We start from the raw sequence: 25,477 nt of genomic DNA, 5'->3' as shown, positions 1-25,477 counted from the left end.
AAATGTAGGGACTAAAAGTGCATTTACGCCTTAAAATTAATAACATTAAAACAAGTGAGTAACTGCACAAATGATTACATTTTGTATATTCATAGCCTTTATGTTTAAAAAGAATTTTACTTAAATTTAACTAAATCAAAGTGGGTTGTACACTTATATAACTCAATGGGAGTGTAACGATAATAAATGTTATATGCTTTAAATTTTAAATATTATGAGTTTGAGATCATATATACATTTTTTAAAATTTGGATTTAGAATATTTACACTCAACTTAAACTTGTCTTTTTCCATTACGTAATTCCACCAAACTGGATTGAATAGGAATTAGTGGACAGAATAAGACGTATTAGGACCAAATGGGACCTAGGAGACCGAATAGGACCAAATAGACATAATAGGACCGAATAAGATTGAATGGACCGAATAGGACCTCAGTGGACCGAATAGAACTCCAATGGACCGAATAACGGAATAAAACCGAGTAGGACCAAATGGATTGAATAGGAACGAATAGACTTAATAGGACCGAATAGACCCAGAGGACCTAATAAGACCGAATAGAATCAAAGTAGACCGCATGGATAAAATAGGAATGAAGTGGACTGAATAGCACCTAAATGGACCAAATAAGACCGATTAAGACTGAAGTGGACTGAATAAGACCGAATCAGACTGAATAGAACCCAATAGACCGAATTGATCGAATAGGACCGAAGTGGACTGAATAGCACTATTTGTCATTTTTTTTTAATAATTTATTTTTAAATTAGGGAAATATTTAATGCAAGCTAAAATCCATAGTTATAGACTTATAGCCCAATCAAAATATAAAGTGGGCTGGGCTGGGTTTTCAGCATGACATATCTGTAAGACTGTAAACACAGCTATTTCTCGACTTTCCTTTCCCTCTTTGCCCTTCACTCTGTAGTCTGTCCCTAGCTCGATACCTTGACTCCACAACTTCTTCTCAGACACTACATATACAAAAACCAAACACTCTCTCTCTCAGCGAAGAAAATATGGTAAATCTTTTTTGCTTAATCTTTGTCTTTGTTACTGTTTCGTTTTGATTTCTCTCTCTCTTTTCTTTTCCAGCAAAAATCGTTTTTTGTTGTTTCTCCCGCAAACTTTTCACTCTCTCTTTATGTTCTTTGTGATTTTTTCTCCAAATTCTTGATGGGTTTTTCAGGAATATCCGTTTTCGTTTGTTTCTGACATCTGAGTCTTTTTTCTTTTATGGGTTTTCTTTCTCTTATTTGTAAAGTGTATATTTTTGGTTAAAAATTTTTCTTCAAAGTCTATAACTTTCTAAAAGTAATCTCTGTTTCCATTAGTTTCTGATATCTGGGTCTTTGTGTTTTTCGTTTAACTTTTATGGCTGCAGTTGTTCTTCTCGTATTTCAAGGACTTGGTGGGCAGAGAAGTAACCGTGGAGTTGAAGAATGACCTTGCAATCAGAGGGACTTTGCACTCAGTTGATCAATACCTCAACATCAAGCTTGAGAACACTAGAGTTGTTGACCAGGACAAGTATCCCCACATGGTACTAATCATTCTTATCAATTCTCAGCTTCAATTGTCTATTTTTAGTACTTATATTCAAATTTTAGGGTTAGGGTTTATAAATTCTTATGAATTAATTTAATTTGTAGTTATTTTGCATTGTAAATGTTTAATGGGTTTTTGATTAGATAACAGGTAGACATATGTTGTTATTGTAATTTGGAGCTCCATATAATCTTTAACAAAGAAGAAGATTGGGTTCATAATGAATTGAGGGGGATAGGATCTTGTCTAGTCATTCTACAATCAATATAATGCTCTATGGAATCAGCTGTTGTATACATTGATAAATAAAGTCACAAATAACAATTTGGGCTAATCACATATATCCACAGTAAGGGCGTTTGCATTGTGAACCTAAACTTGCGAGCAATGCCCTAATTTGAAATGAATTTGCAGTGTCCACTCGTTGTCCCTATTGGTATCTAAACTAACTGATTGGTGGGGGAAATTAATCTTCAATTAGGGTGTTGATTGTAATTTTTTGTATTTTAGCTCTAGGTCACATTTTGCAGTTGTCCTGTAGTTTAGGATACATTTTACGGTTGTCCTATAGTTTAGGGAGGATAGCTACCTGCTAATTGCACTGATTTGGTTAGTGGGGTGGGCATTGCAAATTAATCTTGAATTAGGATGTTGATTGCATAATTTTTGTAGCTTAGGGAACATGGTGAAATTCCTCCATTGCTAATCACTTTTATAGACGTTTTAAAAACTTCTCATTAGCTCTTTACTGTCTAGCAAGTGGCAACTCATAAAGAAGATATGTACATGAGCATTTGACTTTTGGCTTTCTAGCATTTATTTGTTCTTGTAAATGATTAGTGTTGTTTTTAACTAATCATATTGGGATATCCATGAGATCTGATTTTTTATGATTTGAAGTTGAATTTTGATTGGATGATTTGGGAATATATGGATGTTTTTATGAGAATTCTGAGTTTATAGGTCTGTTCATTTTATCCCAGTTCCCCTGCCAAATATGTTTTGAAATTTATTACAGTCTAGATTATTTAGAACTATGATGTAAGGTTTATGTTTTAATTGAAAAGATGGTGATGGGACCATAAGTTGGGAGGAGGTAGCCTTAACATTGTTACCCTCTGATTGTGTAGAATCATAGAAAACAGCTTATATGATTTCTTTTTAGTCTTGAAGTCCTTTCTCATACCTGAAAGTGAGTGCTGAGTTCCTTATTCTCTACTTGTTTTAGGCCCTAAAATTGAAAGTACTATAATGTCTTGTCTTGTCTTGTCAGCATAGCATTCTATCTATACTACGCTAACAGCCTTGTATTAGCATCAATTATGTTTACAAAAAGTATGTCTATTCAAATTTATTGGTCCATGTTTTCATATTCTAAATCTGTTCTCCCTCTGTCTGTACGAGTATCAAGGTTTGGGGGTCTTGATATAAGGAATTAATATTCTGCCTACCTGTTCTCTCATCTGAGTGGAAAAATAATCTAATTCAATGTCCAGGCAACCGTATAGCAGTCTGATGTCATTCAAAGGTTTTTTTTTTTTAGTCCTGAAGTTTTTAAGACCAATGACCATAAGTGTGTAATTTCTATTATAACTGAGAATTGTGACTTCAGAGTCCACATGCTGCATTAAAATTGATCTGGAACTTCTTAACAATGCAAAATAGGGCAGAGAATAATTCACATTATCTTATAAGGAGGGTTTTTTTTTTTAAAGTCATTATCTTATATGAAGATTATATCATGTAGACACCTCGTTGACCATTTTTTATATCCTTGGTACATTGTCTGCTTACTTGGGGGTCTTTTTCAAAATTTTTTTTTCAATGAAGTATTATTACTTATCCAAAAACTTTATATGGACACTTAATTCATTTAGATGGAATTTCTTTGGAAGACAATTGGAATCATTAATGAGTCAGGTATCTCTTTTGGATCCTACAGCTGGGAGATACTTATATACCTGCTATTAGTTTTGCTTATAATGGGCTCTAGCTCTCCCTTAAGATTGGGTTGAAGGGTGAGGTAGTGGGTTCAAGACTCACCAGTGTAACTTACTGATCAATGAAAAATAATAATAATAATAAAAAAGAAAAAGAAAAAGAAAATTTTTGACAAAAATTGGTTTGACCAAATGATTTTCTACTCCATTTTCATCATGGTTTCATGTTTCCAAGCTTATATGTGTGTGCTCTTCCCATACTCTTAGGGCCAAAACTCAAAAAAAAAAAAAAAAAAAGTTCTTTTCGTCCTCCATGAGTCTCAATTCTGGTTTATATATCATCAAGGTTGACTTTGGGGGTTTCCTACTCTCTCAGGGAGAAAATAATTAAGGAAAGAGGGGGAGAGGGGGGGGGGGGGTGGGTTGGGCGGGGGTCTTGTGTTGTGTTTGCTGTATATGATTAATTTTTCTCAAATTGTATATTGTGCATTTCTGACATGACTAGTTTTATTGTGCTACAAAATGCTTATTTATGTGAATGAGAATTTTTGGGTTCTGTTAATATATCAACTCCCAAAATGACTTTAGATTTTGTTGCGTTTTCCCCTTCTTCTGTCTAAACATGCTGAGTGGATTTAATAATTGTTTCTGCAAAAATGGCAGCTTTCAGTGAGAAACTGTTTCATCCGGGGGTCAGTGGTGAGGTACGTTCAACTACCTCCAGAGGGAGTTGACATTGAACTGCTTCATGATGCAACAAGAAGAGAAGCTCGGGGTGGCTGAATATTGATGTTGTTGTATCCCATGAACTCTTGATTCAAGATACTCAAGGATGAAACTATTTGTTGAAACAAATTATGCATTGTGATATGACTTAAGCTTTTCTTTTTCTCCTCTTAAGCAAGTTGCTTTGTTAACTTCTTACATGTGCCTTGGAATAGATCTAAATGTTCCTCAATCCTAGATTATCCTTTTTTGAGTGGACATAAATACTAATTTGATTTGTCTGTATGAGCAGGTTGCTAATATTACATCTTACATGTAATGTTAAACAGAAACATGGCAGTTCATTGATATTCACGACTACCTTTTCGAGTCAAAAACATCTTACTGCATTATCCGCTTGTGTTAAACTAGGCTCAAGGCCACTGTCTTCATGAGGAGAGCATAATGCAAGCAATGAACCTCGGTTCCCAACTAATTATGCGGGGTGTCTCAACCTTATGTGGGCATTGATTTGCTCCATCATTATTTTACTAATGGCACTTTTGATATGCAAGAATAAACTATAAATGGAACATCCACTTCAAAAGAATAGTTATTTTCTTATTTGGTTGTTATTTTTTACTTAAAGACCCATATGGTCATAATAGTTATTTCTTAATATGTGTAATAGCTTTAATAAATAAATAAATAAGTGCTGGTTGCTGCTTCCCAAAACCACACTCTCCTCTTCTTCATCATTCTTAGGTTCTATCTTTTATGTCCGTTTTAGGTTTGTTTGCTATTTGCATTGTTGAGTTCTCTCTCTGGGTTGATTCGGCCTAATAATTATAATGAAATTCTATGCTTCATCAACCTTGTAAAATACTGTTTTACCTTTGGTAGGTTACATTAGATTCGTTAATCATTTGCTTGACCTCAGAAGCAGTGGTTTTTATTTATTAATTATTTATATTCTTTGAGAAAAGTATAGCATCTCCCGGAGAGAGAGAGAGAGAGAGAGAGAGAGAGAGAGAGAGAGAGAATTTTCTTATTATTCCTACATTTGCGTTATGATTCCAAGAGAATTTGACTATTTCAGTTAGATTTGTATGTATGTAAAGACTACAGAGAGGACAAATTTTCTCTTCTTTGGTAGATGTTCAATGCGAGATAGAAATATAGATGTGAACTCTATTGAACAGATTAATTAATATTCTAAATATATTTGTACTCAGCACATTGCCTTTCTATTAATTTATACTGGATTTTTTTCTTATGACAAAACCGTACCAGACTTGGGGTTTGAACTTTTTCATGTAATTTTTTCATTTGAAAGGCAAAAAAGGACTCCGAATTTCACTGGCAGCTCCAAGTTAGAGCCAGGGCGGTGGTCCACCTTGGCCTGGAAAAAAAAAGTCATTATTATATATAAAATTTAAAAATTTAAATTTTTTTTTACTTTTAAAAAAATTTGACCGCTTTAAATTTTTTAGGTCCAATATAATTAAACTTTGGACAAAATTTAGCAACAAACTTAGTTGTAGGTTAAGGCTACTACTCCACTCAATTTTTTTTTATTAGATATGAATTTTAACAATTCCACAATTAGATTATATTTTTTTTTCTTATATCCTTTGTGCTTGAAAAATTTCAAGAAGATTAAAGATAGCTTATGTCATCAATTAAATATTTAATTTTTGAGTTTTTGTAGTCTAAAATAGTAAATAATATCTAATTGACATGGAACTTGATATGTGTTTTAAGAACATAAAAAACATATAATTCAACGGTTAGATTTTCAAAACTATGTAGTCATTTTAATTTGTTTAGTGAAAGTTGTAGTCTTAGACAACAACTAAGTTTGTAGTCAAACTTTGGTCCTTTTAACAATATATTGGGCCTTTACAAACAAAAAGAAAATTTTTATTAAACTAAAATTTTGAAAGAGATAAACTTGCAACACTATTAATGAGATATAACTATCTTTTTTATTAAATATGGTATAATTTAAGTTTCTTAATGATCACCCTAGAAAAAATTCCTGGAGCCGCCACTGCTAAATTTGCAACCTTATAGGTTTAGCTGTTTAGGTTTAGTTTTTGGAATATAGGCAGCAAATTCCAATCTTCACTAAATGAGAAGAAGATTTTATTTTTGTGACACATCAATTCTTTAAGCGTGGAGTTACCACAATTGCTCAAAAATTGGGGAATATAATAGGCGAATTGATTGATTCTGTTGGTGCATGTCAAATTACACCTTCTGTCCTCAATGGCACGTAATTTGGGGGATTCAATCAAATATGCAGATAGGGATTGGGAACTTTTTTAATATGTGGTAAAGTAAGCATGTTTTGATGCCATATACCTTCAATTCAGAAATATTGTTTACACAAAATTAAAGAGACTCAATTATATTATAATAACTTCTTGAAACATGCAAACAGCTTGTTATTAGGATTCATCGTAGCTGCAAAAATAAGTTTTTAGGGTTCAAACAGTTTATTTTAATAAATTTTGGGGTACAGATAGGATTCGAGCACTTTTGACAGCTAGAAATGCCATCTGAGATACTTGCTCAACCAAATTAACATGTCTATATGGGCTTCAATGGCAGCCTTCACAGCTGTTGCATCACTATCATTGTACCTCACTGTCCATCCATGCTGAACCTTAGGAAATATCTTGATGCGGTTTTCAATCTGCAGAATGGAAGCATTAATTGGAGACTGAGAGTCAATTTTTTGGAACCAACCTAATTGAATATCCTTAAAATATAATCGCAAATCATGATGCAAACCGCTTGCAAGAAGATTGCTGTTTAGATGTCATTTATATTTATCTCCAAAACAAGTTGTCACATGACTCACATCCAAGGCTAGTTGTCAAGCAGCATGAACATAGATTATCTGAAATTTGAAGATCCTTACCTTATTTTCTGTTAGAGCCTCCTCAAACTGTTTGAGGAGTTCAGGTGAAGTGCCATTGTCTAACTCAGCAGCCAATATGGAAATTGGAACCTTGACAGCTGAAAATGAAGAATTCTTCAGTATTTGTGAGTTATCAAGCAATTGTGTCAGTAAGTGTTAATGAAATAAATAGGCTAGTCCAATTGAAAATCTTTCACTTGAGATTGAAGCAGCTCTCCTACCACTATTTTGTATCAGACGAATTAGGCCCAAAAAACAGGCAACTTTTCACCTCTATGTGTCTTTTGTGTATACTTATACAAGGCTAAATATTTACATATTAGACAACTAAAAGTAGAGCAATTATACTTCCTATTATATTGGAGTCCCTCTGTTGATATTTAGTATAAGATCATAATATTTCTGGGTTTACACCTGCATAATCTTTAGATTTGTATTAACCGTCATACCCTTAATATCATCCAGAGTGACCCGTGAAGGGTGTAACAACACTGTAGCTTTAGTGAAATTAGTGCTTGCTAGTTGTGCAACCACCTTGCCTGACAAAAGAATTCAAGAAACTAAGGTTTTAGCTGAAGTACTTTAGAAAACTTCCCTTATCAATAAGCTAACTCAATAAGCCAAGCCAAAAAAAAAATTAGAAGATCAAAAATACTATTGTATCTCACCTCCCCAGCAAAACCCTGCTGCCCCAACTGCATGTATGCCTTCTTTTCTCAGAGCTGCAGTTACTTTTTTAGCATCTTTAAACCCTTTGTCCTAAATCAGACAGTTGGGAGGAATATGATAGCATAAAGTTAGTATGATTTGAAAGCAAATATTGCATACAGTCATTATCTGTAAATAAGAAAATGGCAAAGAAATTTTATATACTAGATACAACAATTGTTTAAAATGATTTTTTTATTTTTTTATTTTTTTATTGAGAAGATGTTTAAACTGAAATTCATGAAAAACAGATTTAAAAAAAAAGGATTTATCTATAAGAAATTCATGATAAAACAGATGAATATATTATGTTCAACTTTATTTGAGAAGAGTTAGGCACAAACTGTTCCATGATTTTTTGACCACTCTTCTATTGTCCTGGAAGAGTTCTGTACATAGGGATCTCCATAAAAGAAGTCGGGAACCACTGCATGGAATCCAGCTAGGGCAACCCTATCAGCAATATCCCTTTAAAGTGACAGTCAAAAAGAAAGCGGCATTAGACTTAAGGCAAAACGTAGACAATTATATGCATGTGTAGACAATTATATGTATGTGGAATCCATGTACAATACCTATTCAAGAGAAGATAATATGTTATTCCTTATTGTTTCTATCATTTATTGTATGTTTGGTTGGGTAGATTTTAGAGAGGGTGGAAAATAAAAGAGAGAAAATGGGAGAGAACATTTTTGGTGAGTTTTTGGTTGAAGAGAGGGGAGGGAAAAAAACTGGTGGGACCCGGTTGTTTTCTCCCTGAGCCTGCCGAAATGTTTTCTTCCCAATTTGGGGAGATAACTAGAGAGAGCATAAATGGATTATAGCACCCCTGTGCAGCTGTGTTGTTGCTCAATGTTAATTGGGTTTTGCTTCTTCTTCTTTTTGCCATTTTCTGTTCAACTGCTACTTTTTTTAATATTTAATTTCCTTCATTGGCTTCTCAAAAAAAAAAAAAAAAAATTTCCTTCATTGGTTTTTGTTTTTTGTTTCTGTGTTCATTGGTTTTTTTTTTTTCATATGTTTGTTTTGTTTTTTTTTTTTTTGTTCAAGCCTGCTTTCTTTCTTTCTTTCTTTTTCTTTTTAATTTTATTTTATATTTGTTACTTTTTTTTTATCTAGTAGGGATATAAAAGTAAACTTATACAAACTATATTTTCTATCCTTCCACTTTTTCACCTCAAACCAAACACTACGAGAGAAAGCTAAAATGTTTTTTATACTCTTTCTATTTTTTATCCTTTCACATTTCCACTCTCCTAGCCAAATGGACCCTTAGGCTTAAGAATTGATGATTATTAGAGAGTAATGAATGTATAGGCAAACACAACAACAGCAATAGAGAATTTATCACAATAAATAACATAATCAAGCAGTGTAAAGTACTGAGATTTGGAGCCTGTTTTTCACGAAACAAAAATTGTCGTGAGCTGTGTAATAACAGCACAATTCAAATTTTCTCACTCTTCTACCATTAAAATATATATTGAAATCATGGAAACCTGAGTTGCCACTGCCAGCACCCTATGCTAAATAAAACTAACACATTATTTCATAGGTTAGTTTATTCTTTGATATGAAGAGAGTCAAATGTTGAAGCTTAATTAGTATCACATTGTCCAATTTCCGTCCCTCAATTCTAAGTCTGGATGGAAAATGTACAAAAAGACATTACCACTATATTACAGGCTGATTTTAACAGCCTCCATTAATGAAATTCAAGGTCTTTCTTCTCAGGAAAAAAAAAATGTCACTTATGATTTATTTGAGAAAATAGATATTTTCTTACTTCTTAATGGGGTTTCAGTTGCTGACTTACAAAATTCTTTCATTGACATATTATTTTTTGTAACTATATTACTTGATGCACCAAATGAATCTAAGAAATTTTCCAAACTAAAGGAAAATATTTATTTGGGATATAAAGAGAAGAATATAGACAATATTTATTTAATAAAAAAAATAAATAAATAATATTGATTTTTTTTTTTATACAAAATTTACAATGAATGTTATATCACATTTACTCAAAGAGTTGTTACACAAATATTTATATCCCATTAACCCCGCGATCTTTCTAATTTATTTGTTATTATTTTATGATTATAACATGATCATTTGTACGTATTTTAGGTCTCTATAAACGTGTCTTACCTCTATCGAGATATTTAATCAAGCCGTATACCAATGATATCTATCTTATCTATATAAATCCTCTATACTATGAATGGTTATTCATTTGAGTGATCAAAATGATAAGTGATAAAATATATAATATTTGTTGTGAAACACCTTTATATAGACATAAAATACATATGGGTTATAATCACAATTCACCGTATAATGACATTGTAGCTGAATTAGTACTTTTTCATGCTCAAACTACTTAGGGTTCTAGGGAGAGAAATGTGGTATAATATTTCATAATGTTTTTTTGAAAAAGTAATATTCCATAATTTGTAACAACAAAATTAACACAATTATTATTATTAAAATACACCAAAACGTATAGGTCCACATTATTTCTAGATTGTCTACTCTTTTTTTTGCCATATTTAAATATGTTAACTAATCATAAAGAAGAAAACATGTTATTAATCAAATTGTTAAAAAATATTGCTTTCATTTTTTGGCCAAATTAGGCAAACAAATAGCACCCATTTTATCTAATTACAGAACAGTTAGGACAAGCAGGGGATCCAGGACTACTGCATACTCATGTTCTTCCATTAAAAAAAAAAAAATGGTTTCATTTCATGTTATATCAACGGAGTTCTTTAAAAATCACATTAGAGGTAAAGTTGAGAAGTGGACACACCTCAAATGTGGTGCCTCATATCCTGTAAAAAGGGCAAAATCGTGTTACAAAAGGAGAAAATAAATACCAAAAGAAATATAAACAAAACCAAAAACAAGATATCTAACACAAAAGAAAATTATCCCTCCCCTGAGGGAGAGAGAGAGAGAGAGAGAGAGAGAGAGAGAGAGAGAAGAAAACCCGAAAAGAAAATTATATCTAACACAAGATATGTTCTAAATATTACTAATCACAATTTTCATGATGGTAAATCAATAGATATTATATAGGTGATCAAAAATCACAACCACACTTTTCTTAAAATGGTCAAGAACTTTGTGTTTTTACTTTTTAGTGACTTTTGTCATGGCTCTATCCATGAATATAGAACCTAAGTTGGAATTCTCTTCTCCCACCTGTTGACTGTTGTAAAGGGGAAAAAAAATTCCTTAAATCTTAAAGCCTAGCACGTAGGACATTAGCATCAAGCATCTTTATTTTGATTCAATTTTAATTTAGCCAATAATTAAGGGAATTTAAATTTGAGAGGACGTAGATTACTAAAAAAATATTCTAGGAAGCTAGAATACTTCACTTGAGGTGTCGTATTTATTCTTATTTTTTACTCAAAATTTTTTTTTTTTTGTACTCGTATTTGTACGTGCTTCTTAGATAAGGACTAACAACTTGATAAGGACAAAATTTTCTTCCTAGAAAATATTACATTTCAAATTTCAATAATTTTTTGTCAAATTTTATAAAAAAGAAAATTTTCTTATTTGTTAAAATAATGAATAAGTTCCAAAAAAGTAAGCGTGGAAAACCTTGAAGTTGACAAATATCCAGGTCTGAAAAATGCTGAAATACCAAGGAAAATGTTAACAGATATTCTAAAGGCGTTAATTTATAAACTATTTTTAAAAACATCTTATGAAAAAATGAAAAAATAATTCATTTTTTCAACTGCTTTTTGGCATCAAAATTTTCTTAATATAGTATATTAACAATTGTCCTACGAACACCCGTCAACACGACGCAATAACCAATAATACAATCCAGTCCTAGATACAAACCCAGATCAGAAAACAGCTATGAACCTAAAACACCAACACCATAACATACTGGAAGTTAAATATAGTAAAGAGTATGTCATTAGTTATTACCAAAAATATCAGAAACGAGTAGGATTCCCCGCTTTGAATAGCCACTAACATAGGCTTTGAGGCCTCCAATTTCTTTCACAAATCCAAATCCATAGTTTGGGTTAAGAGTTGGTGGGTTCTCCGTGCAATGACGGCCTAGTTTTTCTTGCCCAAGAGAAAGAAATACAAAGCTAGAAAGAGTGACAAAAAAGGCTAGCCCGAGCACAGAAACTGGAGCAATTTTAGCCATGAATGAAAGTACATACGAAACTGACAATGCCACAATTGCTTTTGTAACTGCATGTGTCAGATTACAAAGGTTTTATCTTTTTATGCTACGTGAACTGGATAATGCATGGTTGCTAATCATGGTCAGCCTGTTATGGAATGCTTGAATCGACATCGTTGGAAATATTATTATGCTTCCTATTGCAGTCAACGCCAGCTTTTTTGGTTCTTAATTTGAATTTGATTTTGGGCTATGTTTAGTTCACACAGATGTGTTACACACATTTTGGCTAAGAATTGATTTTCTTCTGGTGATAGTTTTGTTTGTTTTTGTATATATCCTCAATTTCTATATTTTGTACCAAATGTATATATCCTCATTTCTATATTTTGTACCAATTATTGACTGAGGTTTGGTGTATTTCTTACCTAGACTTTGTACTACTTATCTGTTTAATTTAAGTTCCCTTTCACCCAGAAAAAGAAAAAAGAGAAAAAAAAGAAAGAAGAAAAAAGGGATGTGTTACACATAATGTATATTTTGTAAATTTAAATGGTAACTCAAAGCCAAGATTTCAGAACCAACAATATTTACACATTGATTTTACTTTATCCTAAAACAGGATAAAGACAATATATATATAAAAAAAGTGGTTAAATATTTTTTCTTATCTATATCTATACTATTATTTAAGGGACTTTCCCTATTTAGATTCCTCATTTTTTAATTCAAAAATGCCCATATAGCCTTATGTTTAAGTAGAGATAAAATTAAAGGACAATCTAATAAAAATACAACTTTAACTCTCACTAAAATATTGCCTAAAAAATAAAATTACTCTCCTGTTAATTTTAAATTTTTTTATCCACTTATAAATTAGATTTTCAAAATAAAAATTACATATATACACTATTATTTAAGGGGCTTACCCTGTTTGAATTCGTTATTTTTTAGTTCAAAAATACCCTTACACTCCTATGTTTAAGTAGAGACAAAACTAAAGGACAATTCGGTAAAAATGCAATTCTAACTCCCACTAAAACATTGCCTAAAAAATAAGACCACTCATTTGTTAATTTTCAAATTGTTTTATTCACTTATAAATTAGATTCTCAAAATATATATACATATATATATATAAAATAAAAACACAGAGTTCTTTCTTTTAGCTAAAAAAAAGCGTCATCGCACGCGCAAAACGTGTGTGATGAGGCTAGTATAAAATTATATATATATATATATATATATATATATATATATATATATATATATATATATATATAAATTAGATTCCTCATTTTCATGGTTTGAAAATGCCCCTACATCTCTATGTTTAAGTAAAGACAAAACTAAAGGACAACCCATTAAAAATATAACTCTAGCTCCTACTAAAATATTCCCTAAAAAATATGGTCACTCTCCTATTTATTTTCAAATTGCTTTATCTACTTATAAATTAAATTTTCAAAATAAAAAATATATATATAATAAAAACACGTTTTTTTTTTTTTGCTACAAAATAGAACCACTAAAAAAAAGCCTTACTTATAAATTAAAATTTCAAAATAAAAATTATATATATAAAATAAAAACACATTTTTTGCTACAAAATAGGACTACAAAAAAAAAGCCTCATCGCATACGCGAAGAGTGTGTGATGAGGCTAGTTTAAATAATTGATTTGGATCATTTAAATAAAAATGCCCACATTTTTTTCGTTAGTAAAATTATGTTCTTCCCAATTCTAAAAAAAGAAAAAGAAAATCTATGATACTTTTTGAGCTTTTCTAAACGGATACAACATTTGTTTGGTGTCTAGTGCACTGATGCATTGTTTTGGAATATTGTTGTATTTAGGCTACATCTACAAATAGTTTAATTGTGAGCCACATCTTCAAAAAGATTTATGCATTGTTTTGGAATCTTCAGGTTTAGTTTTTGGAATATAGGTAATATATATATATATATATAATTTTATATTAGCCTTATTACACGCGCTTTGCGAATGCGATGAAACTTTTTTTTAGCCAAAAGAAAAAATTGTGTTTTTATTTTTTATATATATATATAATTTTTATTTTGAGAATCTAATTTATAAGTGGATAAAGCAATTTGAAAATTAACAAGAGAGTAGTCATATTTTTTAGGCAATATTTTAATGGGATTTAGAGTTTCATTTTTACCGAATTGTCCTTTAATTTTGTCTCTACTTAAACATAGGGGTGTAAGGAGACTTTGAACTAAAAAATGAGGAATCCAAATAAAAGAAGCCCCTTAAATAATTGTATAAATATATATAAAAATTAGATTCCTTATTTTCATGGTTCTAAAATGCCCCTACATCTCTATGTTTAAGTAGAGACAAAATTAAAGGACAATCTAGTAAAAATATAACTCTAACTCCTACTAAAATATTGCCTAAAAAATATGGCCACTCTCCTATTTATTTTCAAATTGCTTTATCCACTTATAAATTAAAATTTCAAAATAAAAATTAAATATATAAAATAAAAACACTTTTTTTTTTTGTGCTACAAAATAGAACCACTAAAAAGAAAGCCTCATTTATAAATTAAAATTTCAAAATAAAAAAAATTTATAAAATAAAAATACTTTTTTTGCTAGAAAATAGGACTACAAAAAAAAAACCTCATTGTAAGTGCACAATTGCACCTGGACCCAAAGACAATCACGGGCTCAGGCCCAATGAGCCTTAAACAATAAAAATTTGTAGAGTGTGGGCTTGAAACCTAGGTTAGAAGTACTGGGAGCTTGATAACAAACTTTTATAAATAGACGCAAGTAAATAACAAACGATAAAGGCAAATGGGTCTCCTCGGACTCAAGCCGAGGACTACTTCTTTATTATTTCTATTTCTTCCTTAAAGATTACACTTTCTCAATTTCTTTCTTAGCTACTGCCCCCTTTTTCTTTGACCTTTACCCACCTTTTATACTTCCTCCCCTGATACTTTTTGAACAGTGACTAGAAGTTTCCCCCTCACTGTTCAGGGGTCACCTCTCCATAAATGCGGCTAGGGAGGTAGGTGCAGAACCTTTAATGCGGAGGTGGCAGCCTTTACTCTTGATATTTTCTTTAATACTGGTGCATCTAGAAGATTCAGGATGTCCCCTTTTAACCACTGGTCTTTCCAGAGTTTTGTGCTTTGACCTTCATAATAAAACTTTGAATTTTCTAGGGCTTTTCCGAGGAGAAGACTAGTCCTCGGCTATATCCCCGGACCCTCGGCGTATGGGCCAAATCATAGAGCTTAGTCCTGGAGCAGGTCGGCCTTCTATATTGCAGCCCAATGGCCCGTATGCTCACTTGGGTTCTTTTACTCCCCACACTCATCACATGTGTGAAGAGCGTGTGATGAGGCTAGTTTAAATAATTGATTTGGATCATTTAAATAAAAATGCCCACATCTTTTTCGTTAGTAAAATTATGTTTTTTCTAATTCTAAAAAAAGAAAAAAGAAAATCTATGATACTTTTTGAGCTTTTCTAAATGGATACAATATTTGTTCGGTGTCTAGTGCACTGATGCATTGTTTTGGAATATTGTTGTATTTAGGACACATCCACAAATAGTTTGATTGTGAGCCACATCTTCAAAAAGATTTATGCGTTGTTTTGGAATCTTCAAGTTTAGTTTTTGGAATATAGGTGAACAAATCTAATCTTTGTGAGTGACAAATTTGCTTTAGAACAAGGAAGTCAATACCGTACCGGAGGCTGTACCGGTTTGGCCACCGGTACGATATATTTCGGATACCGGTCAATACCGGTGTACCATTTCGGGTTTACCGCTATTATACACACACACACACACACACACACACACACAAATCTCTAGAACCATGTTTATAAGCATATAATATTTCACTTATATTATAGTAAATATAAAAGTTTATCATAAAACATTACCTCAATTCAGAACAAATTATTCATAGTTTTAGACTTTAGTATCAATTAAAAGGAAAAAAAAAACACAATATAAAAAATAGAAAGCTTAGTTGTTCATTGCATATTAAGAAAACAAATAATACTAATAAGTTAATGTAAATAAGTTACCATTATGCCTTTACAAAAATTCAAAAATTACAAAATTAAAAAAAAAAAAAGGCTTTTTTCTGTACCGGCCGGTATGCCCGGTACCGGCCTGTATTGCCCGAAATTGGCCGGTATGGCCGGTACGAGGCTGGTACGGCAGGTATTTTTTCCGGTACAAAATAAAAGTGTACCGGTACGGTATGTACCGGCCGGTACGGCCGATACCAGTACGGTATCGGTAACCTTGCTTTAGAAGGGTAGGGGTAGGGGAGGGGGGGGGGGAGGGAGTGGTAGTGTTACACATCAATTCTTTAAGCATGGAGTTACCATGTACGGAGCTACATGTTAACTTGGGGGCCAATGGCCCCCCTAAATTTATTTTATATTTAAATATTAGTATATTAATAAGTACAAATTTTAGCAATTTTGTTTAATAAAATTACACTTTGCCTCCTTAACAATGTCATCAATTCTTTTGAGAGTAATGTTATAACTACAAACATTTTTACAACATTTTTACAAACTATTGAGGTAACAAATTCTTATTAGTTCACACACTTGCATCACTTTTTACTTAGCAATAACAACTCACCACATTTCCAATTTGTAAAAATTTTGTAATTTTATCATTTTCCACCTTTTAAAGGCCATAAAAAATTAATAGATTAAATCTAAAACAAAATATAGAAGCCCAAAAAAATTAGTCGTCAAACAATAAAAATTACCAATAATAAAACTAAAAAAATAATTAAGCTCAATCAACCTGTTTTACCAAAAACAAACAACACGGCCTTTTACAAAGTTTTAAACAAAAATTCATAGTGATTAAACAGTAGAGTCAAAGGTTGGAGTCGCCACACAAGGAGTAGCAGATCGGCCCTCCTAACTCCAAATCCTGGCTTTGTCCTTGGGAGTTACAACAATTGCACAAAATTTGGTGGATATAATAGGAGAATTGATTAATTCTGCTGTCGCATGTCAAATTACACTTTCTATGTACTTAATGGAACAAAATTCGGGGGATATAATCAAATATAGAGATAGGGTTGGTAAACTTTATGAAAAATGATATGTCCACAACATTTTCACAACATTTTTACAATAAATCTTAAGTAGCAGTTTGTTACTGGTTGCTATTGTTGGGATAAAAAAGTAATCTTAGTGTTAGGTTCAAAATTGAACCAATAACAACTAACCACCTATGATTTGTTGTAAAAATATTGTGGACGTAACATCCCTCAAACTTTATTAATATGCTATAAAGAAAGCAACGTTTTGATGTCTTATACCTCCCATTCAGAAATATTGTATACTTAAATGAAAGACACTCAAATATATTTTTATTCGTTTCTTGAAACATGCAAACAGCTTGTTCGAATTTATCTTGGCCCCAAAAAATAAGTTTTAAGGATCATACAGTTTATTTTAACAAATTCTGGGCTACAGATAGGATTCTAGTATTTTGACTGCTAGGAATATCAATGTTTCCTGAGATACTTGCTCAACCAATCCAGCAAGTCTTTATGGGATTCATTGGCAGCCTTCACAGTTGGTATATCAGTCTCATTGTACCTGATTGTCCATCCATGCTTAACCTTAGGAAATATCTTGATGAAGTTGTTAACCTGCAGAATGGCAGAATTAATTGGAGACTGAAAGTTGATTTTGGGAACCTACTTAATAAATATTTTCACAATATAATCGAAATTCTTGTTGCAAAACTCTTACATGACGATTGTTGATGAGATGTCATTTATATTTATTACCAAAACTAATTGTCACATGACTCACATCCGAGGCTAGTAGTCAAGCAGCATGAACTTAGATTATCTGAAATTTGGAGATCCTTACCTTATTTGCTGTTAGAGCCTCCTCAAACTGTTTGAGGAGTTCAGGTGGAGTGCCATTGTCTAACTCAGCAGCCAATATGGAAATTGGAACCTTGACAGCTGAAAAAGAAGAATTCTTCAGCATTTGTGAGTTATACAAGCATTTGTGTCAATAAATGTTATTGAAGTAAATAGGAAAGCCCAATTGATAGATGATCTTTCACTAGAAATTGAAGCAGCTCTCCTACAGTTATTTTGTATCAGATGAATTAGGCCCAAAAAACAGGCAAATTTTCACCTCTATGTGTGTGTTTTGTGTATACTTATACAAGTCTAATACTCACATTAGACAACTAAAAATTGAAGCATTTATCCTTCCTATTATCTTGAAGTCCCTCTGTTGATATTCAGTATACGCATGTTCAGGGCTTATCCTTATTTTCTAGTAGCATTTCATGTAACATTGCAAGATGTCTGGGTTTCCACCTACATCATTTTTAGATTTGTATTAATAATCATACCCTTAATATCATCCAGAGTGACCCATGAAGGGTGTAACAACACTGTAGCTTTAGTGAAGTCAGTCTTTGCTATCTGCACAATCACCTTGCCTGACAAAAGAATTCAAGAAACTAAGATTTTAGCTAAGGTACTTCCCTTATCAATAAGCTAACTCGATAAGCCAAGCCAAAAAAGGGTTAGAAGATCAAAAATACTATTTAGAAAAGATGAATGGATATCTCACCTCCCCAGCAAAACCCTGCTGCCCCAACTGCATGTATGCCTTCTTTTCTCAGAGCTGCAATTACTGTTTTAGCATCTTCAAATCCTTTGTCCTAAATCAGACAGTTAGGAGGAATACGATGGCAACAAAATTAGTTTAATTTGAAAGCAAATATTGTATGCAAATCAGGATTTGTAGGTAAGAAAATGGCAAAGAAATATTTTTAACTATATAGATATGATGACTGTTTAAACTGAAGTTCATGATAAAACAGATAATATATTATGTTCAACTTTATTTGAGAAGAGTTGGGCACAAACTGTTCCATGAATTTTTAACCACTCTGGTATTGTCCTGGAAGAGTTCACTACGTAGGGATCTCCAAAAAAGAAGTCAGGAACCACAGCATAGAATCCAGCTCGAGCAACCTTATCAGCGATATTCCTTTAAAGTGACAGTCAAAAGAACTAGGCATCAGTCTTGAAGCAAAATGTAGACAGTTTTATGTATGTGAAATATGTTCATACCTATCATGAGGGTATAATCTGCTATTCCTTATTGTTTCTATAAGTTAGGCCTAAGATGATTATTAGAGAGCAATGAATGAATATACGTACACAACAACAACAGAGAATTTATCACAGTCAATAACATAATCAAGCCGTGTAAAGTACTGGGGTTTGGAGCATGTTCTTCACGATGCTACAATTGTCATGAGCTGCGTATCAGCACAATTCCATTTTCCTTGACATATTGTTTTATGTAACTACATTACTTAATGCACCAAATGAATCTAGGAAATTTTGCGAACCAAAGGAAAATATTTAATTTGGGATATAAAGAGAAGAATATAGAAAGTGTTGATGTATTTTGATAAAAATAATATATTAATTATATTAATTTTGTTGTTACAAAAGTTACTATGTAATATTATACCACATTTACTCAAAGAGTTGTTAAAAAAATATTTATATCCCATTAATTCCGGCCCCCACTATATTTTTAATTTGTTTTTCAGCGTTATATTATGATTATAACATCATATGTATTATATGTTTATATAAAAGGTGTTACTACTAATAATATATCTATCTAGAATTTTTTTTTTTTTTTTTTGAGAGAGTTTCAACCTAGATAGCAAGATATATTCAAGCCATATACTAGTGATATCTATCTATTTATATCATATTATTATAAATTTATTCATTTGAGGACAGCTTATTTAGCTGAAACTGAAATTTTTTTGTTGAAAATAATGTAGATAAAGCTAACATGTAGTTAAAATAGTATAATGAAACTCATAAATAGTATCAAAAAGTGTAATGAGGCCCATGAATAGTAGCAAAAATAAGCTGAATAATAAAAAAAAAAAACTAACTTTTTAAGTTAATGACAAACACATAAATGATTATTCATTTGAATGATTAAAATGATAAGCAACAAATTAAATATTACATTTTTTGTGAGCTTGCTAAATTAATATGATTTATTGAATTATATTTAATTTTTTTTACCATGAAACCAACAACGTTATGCATTTTGCGCCACCGGATAAGAATTTGGGCTAATTTTATAGAACACTAATGAAAGGGGTGGGTGTTAGTGAACCCAGTGTAACGGTTGAGATGTGTCTTTGATACTCTCTCGCAGTACTGGTGCCAAACACCTTAATATTGTTGGTTTGGATAGAAGAAAAATATAATAGATAATGCAATAAATCACAATAATTGAGACATTCAAATGAATAAATAACCCATTGTAACGCTTATCATCTTAGTCATTCAAATGAATAATCATTTATCGTATGTAGATAGATTTATAATAATATATATATATATATATATTTTTTTTTTTTTGAGGAAAAGATTTATTACAATATGAAAGATGAAAGATAGATATCACCGGTTATGACTTGACTGAATCACAAATATCTTGCTCTTTAGATAGATATCTCAATAGTGATAAGACACCTTTATATAGACATAGAATACATGAGTTATAATCATAGCATAATGGCAATTAAATTCGAAATCTAATGCTTTTTTTTTTGGTTGAGAAACTAGATAATGGGATATAAAAATTTTTGTAAAAAATCTTTGAGTAAATATGGTATAATATTCCATAGTAAATTTTGTAAAAACAAAATTAATATAATTAATATATTATTTTTATTAAAACATACCAACATAAGTATAAAGCTACTAAAGGTAAAGGATAACCATATCAGCAGTGATATTACATTATCTCCTTGTTCAAACATGAGTAATTTTCAATAATTTATATGCAGGTTTGCTATTGCTAATTTAAAATTTTACTCTCCAAGCAGTCAGATTGCTAATATAGGCCTTACCAAGATCAAAGATCACTTGACTTTGTTAATCTGAGCATGATCATAGTGGTTACTATACTATTAAAATCTTGATGGTTTTTATATATACACGTGTGTGTGTGCATTTTTCCAACCACAACACAAACAGCAAGGCAAACTTTGGATTCACATGTACTATAGGTTATCTACTAGATCAAACAAGCAATATAGAGCATGTCCGTTCAAACATGACCTTCTTTTTGTTACCCTTTTTCAAATGCTCATTGATGAACACAGAAAACACAAATTTTAAGGCAAATGGTTAAATTTACTTATATTTGCTTACGAGGGTTACCTAGCCAAAGGTTGAAGGTAGGCTTTGGTCAAGACTCATGCACCAACTCTTTCAAAGAGAGAGTCTAACACGCAGCCTCCCTTTTACAAAGACTCAATTTTTCGAGTGTGAATATGGGGCATACTTATTTATTAATTAGGTTGAAACTTGAAAGGATGAGATTTGTAAGACCCAAATGTACCATTGGAGCTATATAGGACCACATCCAAAGTTGAAAACAAAGAAACGTGCATCTGAACACTATTTTTTTGCTGTGTAGTAGGTATCATTCTTATGATATAACAAGTCAAAGTAATTTGTAAAGTCGCCAGCATATTCCTATTCATCATGGTCCTGGCCTTCTGCTTAAGCTCCGGCTAAAGCCAAAATATGAGACTCAAAAGTCAAAATAGATAGTATCACATTGTCTCTGATTTTTTTCCACCCCATATGTTGACAACTACAATTCAAATTGCGTTAACATATTGCTCTCTTTTGGTCACAAAGTGGGCAGACAAATAGAAACCATTTGATCTAAATATAGAACAGATATGACTAGGAGGGGATCCAGGATTGCATACTAAGGTTTAATTTCATGTTATACCTATGAATTTTTTAAAAATCACATTAGGGGTTGAGAAGTGTACATACCTTAAATGTGGTGCTTCATATCCTGTTAAAAAAGAAAAAAAAAGAAAAAAAAAAAGGCAAGTTGTAACACAGGGAGAAAAAAAATAATAACAAAAGAAATATAAATAGAACCAAATACAAAGTGATGGAAATATATATGGGAACTCGATCTTAAATTCCACAAACACATGTACTCCAAGGTACTGATTGGTTAATCAGTAGATACTAGATCTAACACAAGATATGTTCTATGAAGTACAAGATATAAGTACTAAATTTCCAACGTTGAGATAGGGGATTAGATCTAACACAAGATATCTTCTATAAAGTACGGATTGGTTAATCAATAGATACTAGATAGATGATCAAATTTCACAAACACATGTACTCCAAAGTCGTCTCTTCTTAAAATTGTCAAGAGCTTTGTGTTTTACGGTTTCAGCGAACTTATTATTGTTCTTTCTCAAATCCTCTTCCGCCTCTTGTTGTAAGAAAAAAGAAATCCCTAAAATCTTAAAGCCTGGTATGAAGGACATTAGCATCAAGCTTCTTTACTTTGGTTGAATTTTAATTTAACCAATTATTAAAGAAATATTACATTTCAAACTTCAATTATTTTTTGTCATACTTTAATTGAATAAAGAATTCAGAAAAGAAAATCTTCTTCTTTGTTAAAAGAATGAACATGTTCCAATAAAGTAAGCATGGAAAAACTCAAAAGCCCATGTTGAGTGTAACCCAGATCTGAAAAGTGCTAAAATATGAAAGATGAAAGTAAAACACCATAACTACAATCCTGGATACAAACCCAGATCAGAAAACAGCTCAAAGCAAAGGTGAAACTAAAAACACAAACACCATAACATACTGGAAGCAAAATATTTTTAAAAGAGTATATGTCATTAGTTATTACCATAGACATCAGAAACGAGCAGGATTGCGAGCCTGGAACGAGAATGGCCACTAACATAGGCTTTGAGGCCTCCAATGTCTTTCACTAACCCAGCTCCATAGGTTGAGTTAGGAGTTGGGGGGTTCTCCAAGCAGTGACGGCTTAGTGTTTCTTGAGCTAGAGAAAGAGATACAAAACTAGAAAGAGTGACAAGAAAAGCTAGCTTGAGCACAGAAACTTGAGCTATCTTAGCCATGAATGAAACTATTGAAAAACTGTTAAAGTGACACAAAATCACTGACAATTAGCACAATGGCTTTTGTAACTTTGTCAGATTACAAACTAATAAGGTTTTGTCTTTTTATGGTATGTGAACTGGAGAATGGGTCTGCTTTTCATGTAATGCTTGAAACGACATCGTTGGAGATATAATTATGTTTCTTATTGCAGTCAACGCCAACCTTTTTGCCTCTTTGAATTTGATTATTGCTCTATTATTAGATAGGACAGAGATAAAAGATCCGTAAAAAAAGTGGTCAATATTTTTTCCTTATTTTGAAAGGGGCAGTCAGTAACATAAATTTTACCACAATTTTGCTACAACCTATGAGCGGTGAAAATAAAATAGTGAATTTATTTAAGTTTATAATTTCATTATTTACGAGTTACCACCTAACAAAATTGTGGATTTTTTTTTTTTAAGAAAGAATTTTGGAAAAATTTATGCTACCGTTAGTTTTTGACTAATTGATTTGGGTCATTCAAATAAAACTGCCCACGTTTTCGGTTAGTAAAATTAAATAATTTTTTTTATTGAAATAAATTATGTTTTTATGTGATACTTCTAGATCTTTTCTATGATACTTCAGTTTTTCCATGATATCTCTAAAGTTTAAGTATTGTATTAATTTTCTATGATATTTCCTTAGTTTTTCTATGATATCTCTAGGGTTTAAGTATTGTATTAATCTTCTATGATACTTCACTTTTTCTATAATATCTCTAAAGTCTAGGTATTGTATTAATTATTCAATTATGATTAGTGATGAAACAATGGATTATATGGTCAACACAGATAAAATTTACAGAAATTTAATATCTAGGAAGCTAAATTTTTTTTTTTTTTTTTACAAAGTTTAGCTACAAAATTTGATTATATTTTGACATTTTGTTGTGGTTTAAGAAATAATTATAACCTTTGTGATGTTCATGTCTTTAATTATTTATTACAACCCCGCCTCCATTTCTCGAGAAATTATTAGGTCCATCAGGAGGACTGTTGACGTGGTCCATTCTGACCTTCCAACCAATAAAATGTTGTTATTTATGTAAATGTGACATCATCTGGTAATTTTTAATTTTTATTCATTGTGCTGATTAAGAAGTTCACACATAGGGATGGCAAAATTGGACACGACCAGCAAACCCGACATGACACGACATGAAATTAGTAGGTTATGAGTTGAGGTTTAATGGGTTTGTGTCATATTTGGGTTGACACGACTGACCCGTTTAATAAATGGGTTGGGTTAGTATCCATTACATGGAACCTGTTTGATCCGTTTAATTAAGTGACATTTTACCAATGTACCCTTTAAACCCTAGGTATATTAACTTATTAATTATTGTAGTTTATTTTCTTGACATATAATGATTGATTATATGTGATATTGAGATATGCTTTAATTTTGAATTATTATTTGTGATACAATTACTTGTTAGTTCTAAATTTTATACTAAAAATTTATTTATTTGGTTTTAAATAATTCATATCAATTTGTTTATTACTATTTTTTTTTGATAAAATCTGATAAATAGGTCAACATGATTGACTCGTTTAATAAATGAGTTGTGTTAGGGTTGAGGAATCTTAACCCGTTTAATAAACATATCGGGTTAGGGTTGACCCATATAATTTAATACTCATGACACGAACCTGACATGCGAACACAAATTATCACCCTTACTCGCACATACATTTGCATAGATGACATTATCTCATTGGTCAGGAAGGACCACATCAGCAGTCCTCCACGTGTAAATAATAATTTCTCCCATTTCTCCCCCCCCCCCCCCCCCATCCACCATTATTTGCATATCTCAAAAAATTAGATTTTTTGGGGTTGGGCAATATAAGTACGTTTTGATAATATTTATTGGGCTTGGGCAACATTTTTTGGAAAATGAATCGTTTTCCAAAAAATATTATCTAGAATGAGTTGGAAAACTGTCTTTTAACTTTTTGTATTTATCTTTGCTAAGATAGAATTATTTTCCTTTTTAGTTTCACATGAAATAGAGTTGTCTTTCATAAAATTTTAGTGGAAAACAACTCTAGATTTCATTATAAGCTAATTAAGGAAAATTATGAGATAATTTAACTTATTTTTTTGTATACTACCAAACATAGAAAATGCGGAAAACTGCATTACATGCATAAGGTTTTCCATTGGAAAAAAATGGAGTGAAAGAGTATGTACTATGAAGTAACTTTGACCTTTAGATTAATTGGCACGTTCTAATATTTTCAACAAAAATAATCCTAATTAAATACCATGAGCTGAGGGTTTTGTTTGTGTCAATTAAATTAATTTATTTTAAATATTTAAATCTTAGAGTTTTATTTATATTCATGAAGCATTAATGATAATGACTAAAAACACTTAAAATATATAATTATAATCATAATGGATACTATTCCCTAAA

General features: G+C 31.4%; 3 protein-coding genes across 3 annotated transcripts; 1 reads left to right on the top strand and 2 right to left on the bottom strand.

The window, feature by feature from the left end:
- Positions 1 to 881: 881 nt before the first annotated feature.
- LOC142612641 (sm-like protein LSM2) lies at positions 882 to 4,481 on the top strand. The gene is made up of 3 exons (XM_075784760.1): positions 882 to 1,025; positions 1,388 to 1,546; positions 4,155 to 4,481. Exons 1-3 carry the CDS (start codon positions 1,023 to 1,025, stop codon positions 4,272 to 4,274), a joined length of 282 nt encoding a protein of 93 aa, XP_075640875.1. The 5' UTR covers positions 882 to 1,022; the 3' UTR covers positions 4,275 to 4,481.
- A 2,266-nt stretch (positions 4,482 to 6,747) lies between these two features.
- LOC142612214 (endo-1,3;1,4-beta-D-glucanase-like) lies at positions 6,748 to 12,019 on the bottom strand. Its single transcript, XM_075784329.1, has 7 exons — positions 11,791 to 12,019; positions 10,649 to 10,670; positions 8,178 to 8,301; positions 7,794 to 7,884; positions 7,575 to 7,664; positions 7,126 to 7,223; positions 6,748 to 6,897 (listed from the first exon to the last, which is right to left on the bottom strand). The coding sequence occupies exons 1-7, from the start codon at positions 12,017 to 12,019 to the stop codon at positions 6,748 to 6,750; spliced, it is 804 nt and encodes a 267-aa protein (XP_075640444.1).
- Positions 12,020 to 17,367: 5,348 nt separating this feature from the next.
- LOC142613928 (endo-1,3;1,4-beta-D-glucanase-like) lies at positions 17,368 to 23,131 on the bottom strand. The gene is made up of 7 exons (XM_075786447.1): positions 22,793 to 23,131; positions 21,901 to 21,922; positions 18,928 to 19,051; positions 18,629 to 18,719; positions 18,405 to 18,494; positions 17,906 to 18,003; positions 17,368 to 17,679 (listed from the first exon to the last, which is right to left on the bottom strand). The coding sequence occupies exons 1-7, from the start codon at positions 23,025 to 23,027 to the stop codon at positions 17,533 to 17,535; spliced, it is 807 nt and encodes a 268-aa protein (XP_075642562.1). The 5' UTR covers positions 23,028 to 23,131; the 3' UTR covers positions 17,368 to 17,532.
- Between the last annotated feature and the right edge of the window lie 2,346 nt (positions 23,132 to 25,477).

Source organism: Castanea sativa, chromosome 10 (genome assembly GCF_040712315.1).
Source record: "Castanea sativa cultivar Marrone di Chiusa Pesio chromosome 10, ASM4071231v1".
NCBI classification, from domain to species: domain Eukaryota; kingdom Viridiplantae; phylum Streptophyta; class Magnoliopsida; order Fagales; family Fagaceae; genus Castanea; species Castanea sativa.
This window is presented reverse-complemented; position numbering and strand designations above follow the sequence as displayed.